General features: G+C 40.9%; 1 protein-coding gene across 20 annotated transcripts in view; it reads left to right on the forward strand.

The window, feature by feature from the left end:
• CDC42BPA (CDC42 binding protein kinase alpha) overlaps positions 1–20,409 on the forward strand; it is a 349,867-nt gene that overhangs the window by 105,689 nt on the left and 223,769 nt on the right. For 19 of the 20 annotated variants that reach the window (XM_051820816.2, XM_070055638.1, XM_070055640.1 and 16 more), the window contains one exon: positions 12,165–12,248. In XM_051820816.2, coding sequence (XP_051676776.1) covers positions 12,165–12,248 — 84 coding nt within the window. Of the gene's footprint in view, positions 1–4,605; positions 4,764–12,164; positions 12,249–20,409 lie in introns of all 20 variants that reach the window. The other variant, XM_008268140.4, reaches the window with a different exon arrangement.

A 20,409-nucleotide genomic window follows, 5' to 3' on the forward strand; every position in this document is an offset into this window, starting at 1 on the left:
TGGTTCTAGATGCTGAGAGAAAAGGATTTAGGAGTATTTGTATATAGCTGTTAATTGAGGCTTTTGGGAAGGAGATAAAGAAGTGAAGTAGGGATCTTAGGGGAGAATGTTTAACAAGTTACAGAAAAAGAAAAATTAGGGAACTATATGGATTGTCAGCAGTGCATGACAGGTAAAAGCAGATGAGAATTGAGAACAGTATGTTTTATTTGGAATTTAGGTCACTATTAATCTTTGAGAGAATCATTTTTGTCCAGTAGAATGAAATAGAAACTAGATTGACATAGGTGATTGAAAGAGTTGAAGAAGCAATAAATCATGAGCAAGTGGACACAGCAAGCACATAATGCCCCTTCAAAATGTGCTTTATGGAAAATGATGTCTTATGGAAAAGTAATGCAGTATTTGTTCCTCAGGGGGAAGGTAGGATGAAGGTAAAGTTTGTGTTTTATTTTTCATTCTTCAGTGTTCTTGGGAAAGTTTTTGACTTAATATTCAGGTGAATGGGACTTAAAGATGGGAAAGCAGTCGTTAATAGAACAAGGTAAAAAGAGAAGGAAGGGAGGGCGTAGAATCAAGATCTCACATGGGGCAGGCGCCTCGGCTCACTAGGCTAATCCTCTGCCTGCGGCACCGACACACCGGGTTCTAGTCCCGGTCGGGGCGCCGGATTCTGTCCCAGTTGCCCCTCTTCCAGGCCACTCTCTGCTGTGGCCTGGGAATGCAGTGGAGGATGGCCCAAGTGCTTGGGCCCTGCACCCGCGTGGGAGACCAGGATAAGCACCTGGCTCCTGGCTTCGGATCAGCCCAGTGCACCGGCTGCAGCGGCCATTGGGGGGTGAACCAACGGCAAAGGAAGACCTTTCTCTCTGTCTCTCTCTCTCACTGTCTAACTCTGCCTGTCAAAAAAAAAAAAAAAAAAAAAAATCTCACATGAGGGTCCAGCTCTGTGGTGCAGTGGGTTAAGCCATCACCTGACGCTAGCATCCCATATGGGCACCAGTTCTGTTTCTGGCTGCTCCATTTCTTTTGGTTTGTTTTTTGTTTGTTTGTTTTGACAGGCAGAGTGGACAGTGAGAGAGAGAGACAGGAAAAGGTCTTCCTTTGCCGTTGGTTCACCCTCCAATGGCCGCCTCTGCCGGCTCGCTGCGGCCGGTGCACCAGGCTGATCTGAAGGCAGGAGCCAGGTGCTTATCCTGGTCTCCCATGGGGTGCAGGGTCCAAGCACTTGGGCCATCCTCCACTGCACTCCCGGGCCACAGCAGAGAGCTGGCCTGGAAGAGGGGCAACCGGGACAGAATCTGGTGCCCTGACCAGGACTAGAACCCGGTGTGCTGGTGCTGCAAGGCAGAGGATTAGCCTATTGAGCCGCAGCGCCAGCCGGCTGCTCCATTTCTGATCCAGCTCTCTGCTAATGTGCCTGGGAAAGCAGCGGAAAATGTTCCTACTGGGACCCTTGCACCCTTGTGGGAAAACTGGAAGAAGCTCCTGGCTCCTAGTTCAGTCTAGCCCAGCTCTAGCCCTTGTGGCCATTTAGGGGGGTGAACATAGAAGATCTCTTTCTCTCTCCCTCTCCTTCCCCCTCCCTGCCCCCAAACTCAGCCTTTGAAATATAAATAAATAAATAAATAAATAAATAAATAAATAATAAAGGGCTCAAATGAAAGTGTTAGTCTTTTTTTTTTTTTTTTTTTTGACAGGCAGAGTGGACAGTGAGAGAGAGAGAGACAGAGAGAAAGGTCTTCCTTTGCCTTTGTTCACCCGCCAATGGCCGCTGTGGCCAGCGCATCGCGCTGATCCGAAGCCAGGAGCCAGGTGCTTTTCCTGGTCTCCCATGCGGGGGAAGGGCCCAAGCACTTGGGCCATCCTCCACTGCACTCCCTGGCCACAGCAGAGAGCTGGCCTGGAAGAGGGGCAACCGGGACAGAATCTGGTGCCCCAAATGGGACTAGAACCCAGTGTGCCGGTGCCGCAACACGGAGGATTAGCCTATTGAGCCACGGCGCCGGCCAAAAAGTGTTAGTCTTAAAAGGCGAAGGGACATCTCTTCTTGGGGATCAAAAGGAAAAGGAGGTAAGAAGAAGTAGAAATGTAACTAATATGAAGTAATATGAAAAATATGTTATCTTTGAAGTAGGCTACCAGGTCTTTAATTTTGAGGTGAAAGGTACATAGGACAGGCATGGGATAGAAAGGAACAGAAGGTGATGTCAAGATGGTACAGGGCATTTTAGAAGACTGGTACAAGGCCTATTGAGAATGACAAAGAATTAATGGTGGGGGTCGGCGCCACGGCTCAATAGGCTAATCCTCCACCTGCAGTGCGGGCACCCCGGGTTCTAGTCCCGGTTGGGGCGCCGGATTCTGTCCCGGTTGCCCCTCTTCCAAGCCAGCTCTCTGCTGTGGCCCGGGAGTGCAGTGGAGGATGGCCCAAGTGTTTGGGCCTTGCACTCGTATGGGAGACCAGGAGAAGCACCTGGCTCCTGGCTTCAGATCAGCACGGTGTGCTGGCCGTGGCAGCCATTGGAGGGTGAACCAACAGCAAAGGAAGACCTTTTTCTCTGTCTCTCTCTCTCTCACTGTCCACTCTGCCTGTTTAAAAATAAAAGAATTAATGTGGGACTACAGATAGATTTGAGGTGTTGAGATTGAACTCTGCAAAAAACAAATCCAGGTAGTATTATGGTGTAGTGGGTAAAGCTCCTGCCTGTGACACCAGCATTTCATATGAGTTCTGGTTGAGTCTTGGCTCCACCACTTCCAATCTAGCTCTTGGCTGATGGCCTGGGAAAAGTAGTGGAAGATGACCCAAGTGCTTGGACCCCTGTCACCCAAATGGGAGACCAGGAAGAAGCCCCTGGCTTTTGCTTGGTCTGTTCTTGACCATTATGGCCATCTAGGGAGTGAACCAGTGGATATCTCCCTCTGTCCCTCCCTCTCTCTTTTTTGAACACTGACTTAAAAAAAAGGAAGCCATCATACAAATACCTAGAGAACATAAGAATGTTTCAAAAGTTTATGGAAAATGTTCATTGTGAAAAAAATGCTGAAAATGTTTTACATCATAATAAGCTTATCTTCTAATTTCATGTTTTATTAACCTTTTTTGCCTTTTTTTTTTTTTTTTTTGACAGGCAGAGTGGACAGTGAGAGAGAGACAGAGAAAGGTCTTCTTTTCCATTAGTTCACCCCTCAGTGGCCGCTGCGGCCAGCGCACTGTGCTGATCCGAAGCCAGGAGCTTCTCCTGGTCTCCCATGTGGGTGCAGGGCCCAAGCACTTGGGCCATCCTCCACTGTCTTCCCGGCCACAGCAGAGAGCTGGACTGGAAGCGGAGCAACCGGGACAGAATCTGGCGCCCCAACTGGGACTGGAATCTGGTGTGCCGGCGCCGCAAGGCGGAGGATTAGCCTATTGAGCCGCGGCGCTGGCCTGCTTTGTTTCTTTTTGGAGAGGCAAAGAGACAGAAAGAAATTGCTCCCAACTGTTAGTTCCTTCCCCAAATGCTTGCACCTGGAAATGCAATCCAGGTCTTCCAAATGGGTAGCAAGAACCCAACTACTTGGGCCATCACTATTGGCTCCCAGGGTCTGCATCATCAGGAAGCTGAAACAGGGAGCTGGAGCTGGGTTTTGAACCCAGATATTCTGATGTAGGATACCAGCATTCTAACTAGTGTCTTAGTGATTATGTTAAATATCTGCCCCTCCTTGAACTTTCTGAAATATTCTTGTGTACCAGTACATATAAAAGGGATTGTCAAAAAGGACAAGGCATTGAAAAATTACTTGTTCATGATTATCTTAGGTTGCTCATTAGTGTAAGGGGAGCCGATAGTTAAGGGACTGCAAATTACTTTCCAGTTCAGAGGTTTCGAAGAATTGAAGAAAGGGTGCAGGGCTGGTGAGTGAGTGGCAGCAGACAGCAGTCCAGTAGTTAGTCAAATAGGGATATCTTGTTTTGTCACAGGCCAGTGCAATTAAGACATCTGGAGTGAAATCTGAGTACTTAATGCATTGAGATTTAGTGTGAGATGATGTCTTTCTTTTTTTGCTCTGTTGTTGCTCTACATGTATATTGCTTAAAGTTTATGGAATAAAGACAACAAATAGATTGCTGGTAATTTATTCTTTTTTAAAAAGATTAATTTTGTATGGAAAGTAGTATGGACTGGATTATGAGCTTATAAAGCTGAGTTATTATCATCCACATTAAAATATATGCTAGGCTTATATAGCCTGTAGTGTTCATCAGCTAATATATTTAGAAATATGAAGACCCTAAAGAGATAATTATTTCATTCAAGGTGTTTTAGATTCTACCAGAAATTGGTAAATAGGTAGATAGGTCCAATGGATAGACTCACCTCTAGCTTGGATATCTTACAGGAACATGTCTACAATTATGCTTTTTCTTAAAAATACAAAAACAAAACCATGAAAATAAAAGCATGATTTATGTAACTCTTAAAAACATAAATCATGGGAAACTATCAGAAGCAAGATATAATTGAAATTCAGCATCTCTGTGATTTAAGAACCTTCTTTCTACAACTCAGTTGTCAGTTACTGCTTAACTTAACGCTGGGTTTTCCTTTTTGCTTTCAGGAAAACCTTTAACTTACGCCCTGGGTGTTGCCTGTCCACAGTTTCCTGGTGGCTCACCGCTTCTGCCTGCTCCAGCCTTGCTCCGGCAGCTTCAAGGCTTCTGGGCTTCAGAGCTTGTTGTGAAAGCTTGCTGCTTTGGCCTGCTACCCCTGCTTCAGGTGTCAAAAGCTTTTAATTAGCTTGCTTCCTCTAATTACTATAACTAGGGCCGTATATGTCTGCATAATCTAGTTGTAGGGTCTGAAAGGTGAATTACTTTTAGCCATTCATTCATCTTTAAAATCTCTCTTACTCTGGCTGTTCTGGGATTCATGGGAGAATAAAAGAAATTTGAAATTACACTGCATGGTTCATCTTTGATGGCGCTGTTCTTCAGTCCATAAGCACACACTAGTGTGGGCATATTTTATTTTCAAAGCCGGTGTCTATCCTGCCTGGTTGATGCCCATGTTGTGCTAATTTTCAAAAGATTTTGACCGTTGCTGCTGCATATATGAATTTTGTCTCCATAGAAAGGATACCTCCAGCTATTTTGTAAACTCTGTAATGTTTTTAGTTTGCTTGTTAAAAAGACTTAATATATTTTATATTTTAAATAACTATTTAGAACTTAATAGCAGTTTAAAAAAACACAAATAGTACTTTCCACACATATTAAAATTATCACCATTAATATGTCACTAGGTATCAAAATTATATGCATGGTAAGTAGGAAGAACTCTTGAGGACCTAAACAGGTATTCATTACTTACAGAAGTAAAGAACACTAGGTCTGTCATCAGGTAGTCAGAGTATATATCCTAGTTGTATTATTTATTGTATGACTGGAAGTTAATTAACTTCTCCCTACCTTAGTTTACTAATTCATTATGATGTAATTGTAGGACCTACTTTGGGTTGGTGTAAGGATTAAAGAGGTAGTATATGTAATGTGGTTAGCCCAGTGCCAGACACAGAGTAAACTTTCCATAAATAATAGTTGTCTGTTATTATTTTATTATTAATCATAAATGATGGAAAAAGAAACAGTAATAGTCCGTGGTAATGGGCACAAGATAATAAAGGCCAGATGGGGAAGTTCAGACTTTGAAAACCTGTTAAGGGAGCAGGATGAGCTGGAGTAATCTGTTGACACTTAATAAGTCCTAAAATATACAGTTGTATTTCTTTTATTGTAATGCCTGATTTTTGAGTTTCAGTATTAGTGTAATAGTATACTTAGAGCTGAAAATATCAATAGTTTACAACTTTCTATGTGTACATACCCTCATAGCGTATAAATCATCTGTCATTTATTTAGCAGTCACTTACTGAGTATCCCAAGTACTAGGTATGTGTTAGTCAACTAGTGAGGAAGAAATCCCTGCTGTCATAGTAGCCTGTAGTCTAGTGAGAGGGGCAAGCAATGAGCAGAATACATAAAATCAAGTATGGGTGTATAGTTCATTAAGGAGAAAAGGAAGCAAAGAAGTGGCATGAAAATTCTCAAGCGGAAGAATGGTGTTTCAGTGAGTGAGTGAGGTGGGAAGATGTGTGGCTGTGGACAGATGGAATATTCCAGGCCTAGGGAACAGTAAGCACAAGGACCCAAAGGTGGGTTTGAGCAAGGTGACTGTTGTGACTACTGGAGCAGAATGAATGAGGGGAGGGGACTATGAGGTCAGGGAAAGTGGAGGCCAGAATATGTCAGCTTTCTAGGTTCTGTCAGGAACTTTTACTTTGACTTGCAGAGACATGGGAATCCATTGGGAGTTTTGGAGCAAACTAGTGTCTTGATCTGATTTACATTTAAATGGGAACACTGTGGCAGTAGTGTTGAAAATAGGTTGTTAAGAGGTAAGGGCAGGGCTCTGCCTGCGGCACCAGCATCCCATATGGGCGCTGGGTTCCTGGTCCCCGTTGCCCCTCTTCCAGTCCAGCTCTCTGCTGTGGCCCCGGAGTGCAGTGGAGGATGGCCCAAGTGCTTGGGCCCTGCACCTCATGGGAGACCAGGAGAGGGCGCCTGGCTCCTGGCTTCGGATCAGCTCAGCGCTGGCCATAGTGGCCATTTGGGGAGTGAACCAATGGAAGGAAGGCCTTTCTCTCTGTCTCTCTCTCACTGTTTGTAACTCTACCTGTCACAAAAAAAAAAAAAAAAAAAAAGGCCGGCGCCACGGCTCACTAGGCTAATCCTCCGCCTAGCGGCGCCGGCACACCAGGTTCTAGTCCCGGTTGGGGCGCCGGATTCTGTCCCGGTTGCCCCTCTTCCAGGCCAGCTCTCTGCTGTGGCCAGGGAGTGCAGTGGAGGATGGCCCAGGTGCTTGGGCCCTGCACCCCATGGGAGACCAGGAAAAGCACCTGGCTCCTGGCTCCTGGCTCCTGCCATCGGATCAGCGCGGTGCGCCGGCTGCAGCGCGCCGGCCGCGGCGGCCATTGGAGGGTAAACCAGCGGCAAAGGAAGACCTTTCTCTCCTTTCTCTTTTTCTCTCTCTCTCACTGTCCACTCTGCCTGTCAAAAAAAAAAAAAAAAAAGGTAAGGGTAGAAGTAGAGAGGATGGGTAGGGCAACCCAGGCAAGCACTGATGGTAGTTTAGAATTGATTGGAACACGGAAATATGGTGAATTCTGAATATACTGAAGGTAAGACTAGATTTGCAGAACTCTAACAACCTGAATATTGAAATACTGTTTGGTGTGGTGTTACTGGTTGTAGCTATGAATGGTGATTCTTAAGTTGTGTTTGAGAATTAATCCACATGTATATGTCACATACTGATTATTTCTGTAGTGTTTATGTTTTTATAATATCATAGTGCTTTTACTGTGAGTTGAAAAAAATATGTATTATTTTTATAAATATTTTTGCTGTGTTAGATTTATAATTTCTAGGCCATGATTCACTTTGTAAGATTAAACAATAAAGGATATTTTAATGTATTACTTTCGTATGTTAGTTAGCTGTGCTTCTTGAAATTATAGTACCCAGAATGCTAAAAGAATCCTCTTTTTCTTTGTTGTCTTCTGCTGAAATGAACATGAAAATATTTGTTAGTACTAAAGGAGACAAGCAAGTTTAGTTTTTATTATATGTTATCTTTTGTAAGTCTTATATTATTTTCTCATCATGTCATCCATTTCATATAATTCAAGAACATTTTCTGAAGTTCTATTTTAAAGAAGTTTTTAGTTTATGAAGCTGTTAAAAGACGGTTTTGGGAATGTGTGCTCTCCTTTAGCAGGAGGGCGTTCCTGATTCCCACACATTGAAGACTAAGGTCTCATGTTGGCCCTTGTCAGTCATGCTACAATCCCTTAATAACTAGTAGTCATTTTATGACCAGGATTAGCTGGTGTTCCCCACTATCCCATTCCATGCTTGAAATCTTACATGTTCCATATAGAAAATGTAGAAAGACAAGTAGAAATCATATCACCTAGAAATACTTGGTCTTCTAACGTTTTGGTGTTTCTCTACCTTAAGATACATAAAGCATAGAAATTTATGGTACATATTTTATGTTCATGTTTAAAAAAAATCAGTGTGCAAATTGTAATAAGGTTCTTTGTTTCATTTAGTATACTGTGAATTTTTCCTGTTAAATAGCATTCCTCAGCTTTTTTTTAAGCATTTGAGTAATTACTAATTTGTGATAAACCATCTTTAGTTGATTTCACCTTTTAGAACATGTCTCCATATTTTGCTGTTGAAAACCATACTATTGGCCTTTCTCTCTGTCTCTCTCTCACTGTCTAACTCTGCCTGGCAAATAAAAAAAAAGAAAGAAAGAAAACCATACTATTGGGTCCGGCACTGTGGCGGAGGGGGTTAAGCCACTGCCTGCAGTGCCGGTATCCCATATGAGTGCTGCTTTGAGTCCTGGCTGTTCCACTTCTGATCCAGTTCTCTGCAGTAGCCTGGGAAAGCAGTGGAAGATGGCCCGGGTCCTTGGGCCACAGCACCCATGTGGGAGACCCAGATGAAGCTCCTGGCTCCTGGCTACGGATCAGCTCAGCTCTGGCCATTGCTGCAAATAAAGAAATAAATCTTTAAGAAAAAAAAAGAAAACCATACCATTGTAAATAATGTGGGTTAGTTTTCTTTTGTATATAGACATGTTCAATATAAGGGTATTTTATAATTATATTTTTATGTATATATATATATCTTACATATAAGATTATAGAAAGAAGTTGAAGAAATGAAAATTTCTGTTTTTGTAGCTGAAGAAAATGAGGGGTATATTTTTTTTCTTTCAACACTAATACTACCACTGTTGGTGGCTACTGTTGTTTTATTTTTTAAAAAGATTTATTTATTTATTTGAAAGGCAAAGTTACACAGAGAAGGAGAGGCAGAGAGAGAGAGAGAGGTTTTTCATCTGCTGGTTCACTCCCCAGTTGGCTGCAATGGCTGGAGATGTGCCGATCAGAAGCCAGGAGCCAGGAGCTTCTTGTGGGTCTCCCATGCGGGTGCAGGGACCCAAGGACTTGGGCCATCTTCTACTGCTTTCCCAGGCCATAGCAGAGAGCTTTATTGGAAGTGGAACAGCCAGGACTTGAACTGGTGCCCATATGGGATATTAGCACTGCAGGCAGCAGCTTTACCCGCTGTGCCACAGTGCTGTCCGAGGAGTGTACTCTCTGCTACATATATTAGTGATAGTGGAAATAGTGTTTGAAAATTGTGCTATAATGTACTTAATGTAGTGCTTGGCATACAGTACTATCTAAAACTTACTGAAGGCTTATTAAGTACCAGATCCTGTTGTAAGCACTTTATACTTATGGTAATTATTTTAAATTTTAATACATGTATATGAATATAAGGTACGTACTATTATTAATTTCATTGTATTGATGAAAAAATTGAATTATCACAAGGGTTTTTTTTATCCCTTTTTCAAAGATTTTTTTTATTTGAAAGGCAGAGTTACAGAGAGAGAGAGAGAAAGAGAAAGAGAGATCTGCCATCCACTGGTTCACTGCCAAAATGGCTGCAATGGCCGGGGCTGGACCAGGCCAAAGCCAGGAGCCAGGAGCTTTATCTGGATATTCCACATGGGTGCAGAGGCCCAAGGACTTGGGTCATCCTCTGCTGCTTTCCCAGGTACATCATCAGGGAGCAGGATCAGAAGTAGAGCAGTCGGAGCTGTAATCAGTGCCCCTATGGGATGCCCACACTGCAGGCTGTGGCCCAACCTGTTAATGCCACAACCCTGCCCTATTAGCTTAAGTTTTCTACTCAGAGTTATATGCCTAATGACAAAATGAAGATTCAAACTTCAGGTGTCTGGCTTCAGAATCTGTGCTATCATCACTCCCCAGAATGCATGCTAGCTAAGTGTTAGAGTGTTCAGTAAATGCTGGGGATCGTCATCATTATTCCTATTGCACAGTGTATAATCCAGTGTAATTATGATTCTAATACATGTACTGTGGATTTTAGAGATAATTTAGTACATCTACTCTATTTCATACCCCTTTGAGGTTTTGAGTGATGCCACAGAGTAAATGCATTTGTGTTTCTGCAGTGAAGCATGTTTATGTTTACACTGAGATTAAAAAAAAAAAAAGGCCGTTAGTAACTTGATGTCAGTACATGCTACCAAATGAGTTATCAAAAACTTGGCTTTTAGAATTATGGTTATGTGATTGTGGATGTGTACAGCATAGTAACTGGCATTTGGAACACACTTAATATGTGTTGATGGGTAGTTCTACTAGTAGTTCTCTTCAGATAGCTGTCTACTCAAACATATAGAACATTGATGAATGTGCTAATTGATGAATGTGCTAAGGGTGCTTCATTCCTCTCTGAGAAGAGGAAGTTGCTGAAGTGGGAGTCTGTTAGTTGTTCTTCTCTAAATCAGAACAAGAGAGGGCAAAAAGTGATAGCCTTCCATGTCTATTTCCCAAGTGTAGACTTGCCTTGCCTAGTGGACCTGTCTTTGTGGCCATGTGTACTCCCAAGGGTGCAGCATTTGATTTTAGAACCTACAGAGTAGCTCAACTTGTGTTTTCACTGTTCCAGAGATCTTAGTGAAACAATGTTTGGAGTATTTTCTTCTTTTTTATTACAACCCCCTTTTGTTTTTTCAGTGAAAAAACAAATTTCTTTGAGAGAGGGAGACGATGTTTGAGAGAGCCAACACTCCCTTCTGCTAGGTCACTCCCCAAATGCCTCCAACAGCCAGAACTGGACTGGGCCAGGAATTCAGTCCATGTCTTCCACATGGGTGGCAGGTATCTAATTACTTGGGCCTTGTCCTGTTGCCTCCCAGGAGCTGTTTTGGCAGGAGCTGGAATCAGGATCCTGAGCTAGGATTTATCCCCAGGTACTCTGATGTAGGATGCAAGAGTGACTAAACCAGCGTCTTAACCATCAGGCTAAATTTCTGCCCTTCCAGCGCCCTTTGTTTAAACATGAGTTCATGAGGAACAAAGAACAATATAACGGATCCACCATTTCTCCAGGTGTGAAGAAAGACTGAAGTGATTAAATTGGAAATTGGGATACTTCCTCTTTCTTTGCACCATTTTAATTATTGAAAAACTGTAACTACAGTCATTGTAACTGTTTACATAACTAAAATATATATATATATTACTGAACATTTCTTGATAAGAGTCATAAATGGTTATAATGAGTGTGATTACAGTTTTTTGGATTTTGGAACTGAAGTTGAAAACTGTTGTCCATCCTGATTTGAACAATTTGTAGATCTCTGTGTGTGTGTGTGTGTGTGTGTATATATTTCTGTCCTGTGTAGTAGGGTAATATTTGTACTCTCCACCCCTGTCTCCAATAACAGGAAACATTGTTGTTAAATATTTGTCCTCCTCTTCTGTGGTTGAGCCTCAGCCGTGCAGCAAATCCAACTAGCAGGAGGGTCCCTGAAGATGATATAGGCAAATGGAAACAGAAAGGTAGAGGCAGAAATACAGTCCATCTGTTGAAAGTAATTATGAGGTTTTACTTGTAATTGATAGCTTGTATTTGATATTTTTTCTGAAATATACAGAAATATTAGTTCAATTTTCTTCTTGGAAGGGATATCTGAAATCTATAACTTATAAAACTATTAGTCTTCATTGTTCTGGAGGTGTGTGTGTGTATGTTAGGGGTTGTAGTATAGTAGGTAGTAGGATATAGAATGAAAAATGGGATCATGTTCAGTTTCTTTTCTGTCAGTTATGCCCTGTACAGAAGATACTGTTTTAGCAGCTGGTGTTCCTATAGCATCGTATGGGAATTTGGCATGCATTATTTAATAAGCTCTAGTTCTTTCATGTTGTGCATATCGGTCAATTTCTTAGTAACAGTAGCTGTTGAGTTTAAGTTCCAGAGCAGAAAACTTGGAAAGGAGGATGTTCACAAATAAAATTACTGGTTTGGCGAATGTTGGCTGATGCAACTTTTTACCTCACAACATTGTTTAATTTAGGATCTTAGAATTTGAACTGAATTGAAATAATTGATAATTGGTGTTTTTCTTTACAGACAGGAAAAAGGAAAATGGGTAACTAAAAAAAGTATATTTACTACATTTTAAAAGTTGCATTTCCTTTATGTTTTATAGGTTGCCGTAGTAAAATTGAAAAATGCAGATAAGGTATTTGCCATGAAAATACTAAATAAATGGGAAATGCTGAAGAGAGCTGAGGTAAGAGTCTTAAGTATTTTAAGGTTGATGGGCATTTAGATTGTTTCATTATTTTTACTGTGATAAAGCATGTTCAATGAAAATTCTTTGTGTGTGTGTTTTGCAATACTTACGTGAATTTATCCAAAAGAGGAATTCTTAGTAAGGTCAAACTATCGATCCATTCAATTATTACTTGTTTAATTATTTAAATTATTTCACCAAATTTAATTTTGTGTGTTTGGCAAAGGGAGGTTTCAGAACAGAGAAAATAGTACACCAGAATTAGCTGTATCAGTCATGAAATACATGCAATGTATTTTTTTCAAAGAGAATATATTGTGCTGTTTATCAGAAATATTGCTGTTAGCTAGTCTGAGATACTCCCGTTTGTGTTCACGCATTCTGATGTTGAAATGAGTTTAAGGATGATTTTTACATTAAGGGTGTTGTGTTGACTCCAGAACTTATCCATTCACCAAATTAAACTCCTTACTAGTACAGTTCTTGGTTTGGGAGCTAGGGGAGGGGAAGAATACATTTAAACTTTGATAGCTATTGCTTCAAAGAATTGTTTTCTATAAAAATGGGGCCCATAGCATGTGTCTTTTTTCTCACATACTTACCAATTGTGTATCAAATGATTTCTCTTTGATAATCTTAAAAGATTTTTAGTATCAGATAAGTTTAAAAGTGGTGTATCTATCTCATTATTGGTTTGTCCACCAATTATATGTTAAAAGGAAAACTTAAAAATAAATTGAGGCCAGTGCGGTGGCTTAGTAGGCTAATCCTCTGCCTCGCGGCGCCGGCACACTGGGTTCTAGTCCCGGTCGGGGCGCCGGATTCTGTCCTGGTTGCCCCTCTTCCAGGCCAGCTCTCTGTTGTGGCCCGGGAGTGCAGTGGAGGATGGCCCAAGTGCTTGGGCCCTGCACCCCATGGGGGACCAGGATAAGTACCTGGCTCCTGCCATTGGATCAGCGCTGTGCGCTGGCTGCAGCACGCCAGCGGAGGCAGCCATTGGAGGGTGAACCAACGGCAAAGGAAGACCTTTCTCTCTGTCTCTCTCTCTCACTGTCCACTCTGCCTGTCAAAAAAATAAAAATAAAAATAAAAATAAAAAAAATAATAAATTGATGCTTTGCTGTATATGTGACCTGATCATTGGAATATTTGTTCATTATAAGTGAAAATTCTATTTGTTTATTATAAAAGAAAATTTTGCTTTTCTTCCTCAAATATTAGATAAGAGAAACATTGAGTTGTATCTGAAAGAATTTCTTTGAGGTGATACTTTATGGATGAGAGAACTCTTTATTCCTAATAAGAGAAGCCAAAGTGTATGTAGTCTACAGTGCATTTCCCAGTATCCATGCAATATTGCTGCATTAGATTAATTTAATGAATGCACATTATGAATATGATAAAGATTCATATGACAGCTTTGCAGAATTGTTGTTATTTATGTATAGTTCTTATTCTGTTTCACCCTATTTCTATTTCACCCTATATATTATTATTTCTGTTTATCCCAATAGTCCATTAAGGATAAAATGTAAGAACATATGATTGAATATAAAAATCATAAAACTGTATAACGGTTAAAAATCTTGCTGTGGCAAGCAGAATATTTGATTCAACACTGGATTGAGAAAGTGAGTGATTAAATCTGGGGAAACTGTGATCTCCAGTAAAGCCTCCTTCATGTTGCTTACCTTCGTAGGGACTCAAATACCCTGTCTTTTTTTTTTTTTTTTTGATTGGAAGAATGAATTTATTAATCTTTTTATTCAGTAAATATAAATTTCCAAAGTACAGTTTATGGAGTACAATGGCTTTCCCCTCCCATAGTTTCTTTCCCACTTGCACCCCTCCCATCTCCTGCTCCCTCTCCCATTCCATTCACATCAAGCTTCATTTTCAATTACCTTTATATACAGAAGATCGATTTAGTATATATTAAGTAAAGATTTCATCAGTTTGTACCCACACAGAAATACAAAGTGTAAAATACTGTTTCAGTACTAGTTATAGCATTACTTCATATTGGACAACACGTTAAGGACAGATCTCACATAAGAAGTAAGTACACAGTGACTCGTTGTTGACTTAACAATTTGACACTCTTGTTTATGGTGTCAGTAATCTCTCTAGGCTCTAGTCATGAGTTGCCAAGGCTATGGAAGCCTTTTGAGTTTGCTGACTTCGATCTTATTCCGACAGGGTCATAGTCAAAGTGGAAGTTCTCTCCTCCCTTCAGAGAAAGGTAACTCCTTCTTTGATGGCCCCATTCTTTCCACTGGGATCTCACTCGCAGAGGTCTTTCATTTAGTTCTTCTTCTTCTTCTTCTTCTTCTTTTTTTTTTTTTTTTTCCCCAAGGTGTCTTGGCTTTCCATGCCTAAAATACTCTCTTGGGCTCTTTAGCCATATCCGAATGCCTTAAGGGCTGATTCTGAGGCAGAGTGCTATTTAGGACATCTGCCATTCTATGAGTCTGCTGTGTATCCCGCTTCCCATGATGGATTCTCTCCCTTTTTGATTCTATCAGTTAGTATTAGCAGACACTAGTCTTGTTTGTGTGATCCCTTTGACTCAGACCTATCAGTGTGATCAACTGTGAACAGAAATTGATCACTGGGACTAGTGAGATGGCATTGGTACATGCCACCTTGATGGGATTGTATTGGAATCCCCTGGCACGTTTCTAACTCCACCATTTGGGGCAAGTCTGATTGAGCATGTCCCAAATTGTACATCTCCTCCCTCTCTTATTCCCACTCTTATATTTAAATTTTAACTGAAAAGTGATCCCTGTTAAACACCTAAGAATAATTGTGTGTTAATTACAGAGTTCAACCAATAGTACTAGAACAAAAAAAAAATACTAAAATGGATAAAGTATTACATTGTACATCAACGGTCAGGACAAGAGCTGATCAAGTCACTGTTTCTCATAGTGTCCATTTCACTTCAACAGGTTTCCCCTTTGGTGCTCAGTTAGTTGTCGTTGATCAGGGAGAACATATGATATTTGACCCTCTGGGACTGGCTTAATTCACTCAGCATAATACTTTTCAGATTCCTCCATCTTGTTGCAAATGACCGGATTTCATTGTTTTTGACTGTTGTAAAGTATTCTATACAGTACATGTCCCATACTGTTGATGGGCATTTGGGTTGATTCCAGGTCTTAGCTATTGTGAATTGAGCTGCAATAAACATTAATGTGCAGACAGCTTGTTTGTTTGCCAATTTAATTTCCTTTGGGTAAATTCCAAGGAGTGGGTATGGCTGGGTTGAATGGTAGGGTTATATTCAGGTTTCTGAGGAATCTCCAGACTGACTTCCATAGTGGCTTAACCCAGTTTGCATTCCCACCAGCAGTGGATTAGTGTCCCTTTTCCACCACATCCTCTCCAGCATCTATTGTTGGTAGATTTCTGAATGTGAGCCATTCTAACCGGGGTGAGGTGAAACCTCATTGTGGTTTTGATTTGCGTTTCCCTGATTGCTAGTGATCTGGAACATTTTTTCATGTGTCTGTTGGCCATTTGGATTTCCTCCTTTGAAAAATGTCTATTGAGGTCCTTGGCCCATCTCTTAAGTGGGTTGTTTGTTTTGATGTTGTGGAGTTTTTTGATTTCTTTGTAGATTCTGGTTATGAATCCTTTATCAGTTGCATAGTTTGCAAATATTTTTTCCCATTCTATCGGTTGCCTCTTCACTTTCCTGAACTGTTTCTTTTGCAGTACAGAAACTTCTCAATTTGATGCAATCCCAAACATAATTTTTGCTTTGACTAAGAGCAGGCACCATTTCAAATACCCTGTTTTTAAAGGAAGAAAATTAAAAAAAAAAAAAAACAAACACCAGGAACTTGGTCAGTTTGTTCATGAAAGGTAGTTAAAGTTGATGTTACTGCAGCCTTTTTTTGTTTTAAAAGATTGATTTTATTTATTGGAAACAAAGAGTTAGAAAGTCTTCCACCATCTGGTTCACTCCTCAAATGGCCAAAATGGCGGGAGCTGGGCCAGTCTGAAGCCCGAAAGCAGGAGCTTCTTCTGGGTCTCCCAGATGGGTGCAGGGGCCCACGTACTCGGGCCATCTTCCACTGCTTTCCCAGGTGCGATAACAGGGAGCTGGATTGGAAGTGGAGCAGCCGTTACTTAAACTCGCTTCAAGATGGAATGCTGGTGTTAAAGTGGCGGTTTTATCTGCTACACCACAGTGCTGGCCCCTACTATAACTTTTTGAATCACTAGAACACTTTTATGTACCCCAGGATGTGCAGGCATCATGGTTTGGTTAATAGTTATTTGGAACAGCATTTCTCAGTAGGGACAGTATTTGACATTTGGGACAGAATGATTTTTTGTTGTAGGGGCTGTCCTGTGCATTAGAGGTTGCTTAGCAGCACTTCTGGGTTTTACCCCCTATATGCCTGTAGAACACACGCCAGCAACTGCAAATTGTGACAACTAATGGAGGACAGTGTGATATTTGAAGCAAATAGAGTAGATTGTGTCTTGCTCAGTACCTGAGGCATTATATTAATACCTTATTTGCTAAATATGTAAGGATAAACCATATGATATCTGAGATTGGCCTTAAAATGTTATGTATGTGCACTCACACATGTACTTGAAGCTAACAGATGGTAGTAATGAGTGAGGGTATAGATGAAACAGTATTGATCAACAGCATAATTGTTGAAGTTGAATGATACATACAGTGGGAGAGAGGGTTGTTATATGATGCTCTCTACTTTTGTGTATGTTTGAACTTTGTATCAAATAGTTTATAATCATTTTTAAAAATTAATTTTTTTACTCAACCACTTAGTGTGGGTTAGAACTGAAAATCAGTTGTCTTGACTGGTCTTAGAGTTTTTAGTTTGGAGACATCAATCAAATGAAATAATGGATATTTATTAGATGCTAGCTGGAAAGTGTAAAATTTCAGATAGCTATCATAGTAAGATAAAACTGGAAGAAGGGAGGCTCCCAGGCTCTTAGAGCTTTTATAACCTCTCAAATGTTAGTAGTAAACTACGAGCTCAGGTCACTTAAATTATAAAACAGGACTTAATAGTAATAGTATGTCAAGTGATTGTTTTTCACAAAGCAAACCAAAGCATAATGTTGCTCATTTAAATTTTTTATTTATTGCTCAGGGGGCTTCCATAGCCTTGGCAGCTCATGACAAGAGCCTAGGGTGATTACTGATGCCATAAACAAGAGTGTCAGTTTGTTAAGTCAACAACAGGAGTCACTGTGCACTTACTCCTCATGTAGGATCTTTGTCCTTAGTGTGCTGTACATTGAGATTTAATGCTATAACTAGTACTCAAACAGTATTTTTCACTATGTTTCTGTGTGGGAGCAAACTGTTGAAATCTTTACTTAATGTATGCTAAACTGATCTTCTGTATATAAAGAGAAACGAAAATGAATCTTGATGTGATTGGAAGGGGAGAGGGAGAGAGAAAGGGGAGGGTTGCGGGTGGGAGGGACGTTATGGGGGGGGGGAGCCATTGTAATCCATAAGCTGTACTTTGGAAATTTATATTCATTAAATAAAAGTTTAAAAAAATTTTTTTATTTATTGATTTTATTTATTTGAAAGGCAGAGAGATAGAGATCTCATACCTGCTAGGTCACTTTCCAAATGCTGTATTCCTTGCTACCTCCTAGGGTGTGCATGAGGAAGAAGCTGGAATTGGGAATGGAGGCAGGATTCAAACCTAGGAATTCCAGTATGGGAATGTGGCATCCCAAATAGCACTTTCATTTCTAACCCAAATACTCACCTTCCCCAGATGTTGTGTGTGTGTGTGTGTGTATATATATATATATATATATATATTTCCTTTGGTTTATTTCTTTTTTTTTTTTTTTTAATTTTTTTGACAGGCAGAGTGGACAGTGAGAGAGACAGAGAAAGGTCTTCCTTTTTCCGTTGGTTCACCCCTCAAGTGGCCGCGACGCCTGGCGCTGCGCCAGTCTGAAGCCAGGAGCCAGGTGCTTCCTCCTGGTCTCCCATGTAGGTGCAGGGCCCAAGGACCTGGGCCATCCTCCACTGCACTCCCGGGCCATAGCAGAGAGCTGGACTGGAAGAGGGGCAACTGGGACAGAATCTGGCGCCTCCACAGTGCCGGCGCCACAGGCAGAGGATTAGTGTAGTGAGCCACAGTGCCGGTCCTGGTTTATTTCTTTAAGTTTTTTAAAATGGCAGAATGAGAGAGGGTAGAGCGGGGAGAGAGAGAGAGAGAGAAAGAAAGAAGAAAATACATTACACCAGCTGGTTTATTTAAGTGCTTCCAAAAACCAGGGGGTGGCAGGGACCTAAGCTTTAGAGCTATCACTGCCTCCCAGGATGTCCATTGGAAGCAGAACGAGGAATTGAAACCACACACTTCAATATATGATGCCGGCATCCCAAGTGGTGTCTTAACTGCTGCTCCACAAGCATACCTCTAATGCATATTGTGGATGACATTGTTGTGTAGCCGGTAAAGCTGTTGCCAGCGATGCCAGCATCTTACGTGAGTGCCAATTCGACTCCTGGATGTTTCTCTCTCTATCCAGCTCCCTGCTAATGTGCTTGGGAAGGCTGTGGAAGATGTTCCAACTGCTTTGAGCCCTCCCATCCATGTAGGAGACCAGGATGGAGTTCCAGGCCCTGGCTATTATGGCTATCTGGGGAGTGAACCAGTAGATGGAGGATCTTCCTCTCTCTGTCTCTTCTTCTCTTCTCTAACTTTGACTTTCAAAATAAGTAAATAAAATTTTAAAAAGTTATATATATATTTTGATAATCTAATTGACAAGTGAACTGTAAGCTTTTTTTGTTGTAATGTCTTAATGTCTGGCTTTGGGAATTCTATTTGGCCAAGTAAAATTATGGATATATATAAGTACACACACACATGCACACAAATGGAGAATATTAGAACTAATTGCATATCAGGATTAATTGCTTTGTATGTCATGGCTTTTTCTCTTATGGAAAATAATGATGAAGTACCTGCTTTATATGGTGTACTGTGTGATGATACATATTTTCACTATGTATGGGATATGGTATAATTAAGAAAATTTAGATAGGTTTCTGTGTACTGAGTTGGAAAGATATTCAAATGTATTATTACTGGGGGAAAAAACTCAGAGCACTATGATCTTACTTGTGTAAAGAAAAGAAAGGTGGGATATCACATGAGTGAGTGTGTGTGCATGCACACTTATGTAAGCAGATAGTTTCTGAGAAGATACTAAACGGAGTTCATGGTGATAACTCTGGATGTAATAATGGGTCAGTGAAACTTGGCGTGATTCTGAGAGACCGACTTTCTTTCTTTCTTTCTTTTCTTTCTTTCTTTCTTTCTTTCTTTCTTTCTTTCTTTCTTTCTTTCTTTCTTTCTTTCTTTCTTTCTTTCTTTCTCTCTCTCTCTCTCTCTCTCTCTCTCTCTCTCTCCCTCCCTCCCTCCCTCCCTCCCTCCCTCCCTCTCTCCCTCTCTCTCTCACACACACACACACACACACACACACACATACTTTCTTTCCTCTCCTCTCCTCCCCTCCCCTCTCTCTCCTCTCTCCTCTTCTCTTCTCTTCCATTGATTTTTTTATTTAAACGGCAGAGTCAGAGAGAGAGAGAGAGATCTGCTGGTTCATTCCTGAAATGACTGCAACCACCTGGGGCTGGGCCAGGTAAAAGTCAGGAGCCTGGAACTGTATCTGGGTATCCTAAGTGGATGCAGGGGCCCAAGTACTTGGGCATCTGCTGCTGCTTTTCCCAGGAGCATTAGTGGGGAGCTGGATCAGAAGTGGATCAGCCAGGATTCAAACTGGCACCCATATGGGATGCCAGCATTACAGGTGGCTGTGTAACCTGTTATGCCACAACACTGGCTCCAAGACTTTTACTTTCTATTGTACTTTTCAGTTCTTTTTGAAGTTTCTGCCATATTGTTAATTTTTGTTTTTTAATGAAAAAAAATCTAAGGTAATGTATTAATGAATTATGCAAAATATTTTATATTTTTATTTGTACATTTATGGTTTTCCAGATACATTTTTATAACAATGGCAACATATTCTGATGCTAAATTAAAACTTCCACAAAGCTATAAGAAAAAAATCCATTAAAGAAAATGGGCAAGGAGACATTCAAACAGGAAGT

This window comes from Oryctolagus cuniculus, chromosome 13 (genome assembly GCF_964237555.1).
Source record: "Oryctolagus cuniculus chromosome 13, mOryCun1.1, whole genome shotgun sequence".
Lineage (NCBI taxonomy): Eukaryota > Metazoa > Chordata > Mammalia > Lagomorpha > Leporidae > Oryctolagus > Oryctolagus cuniculus.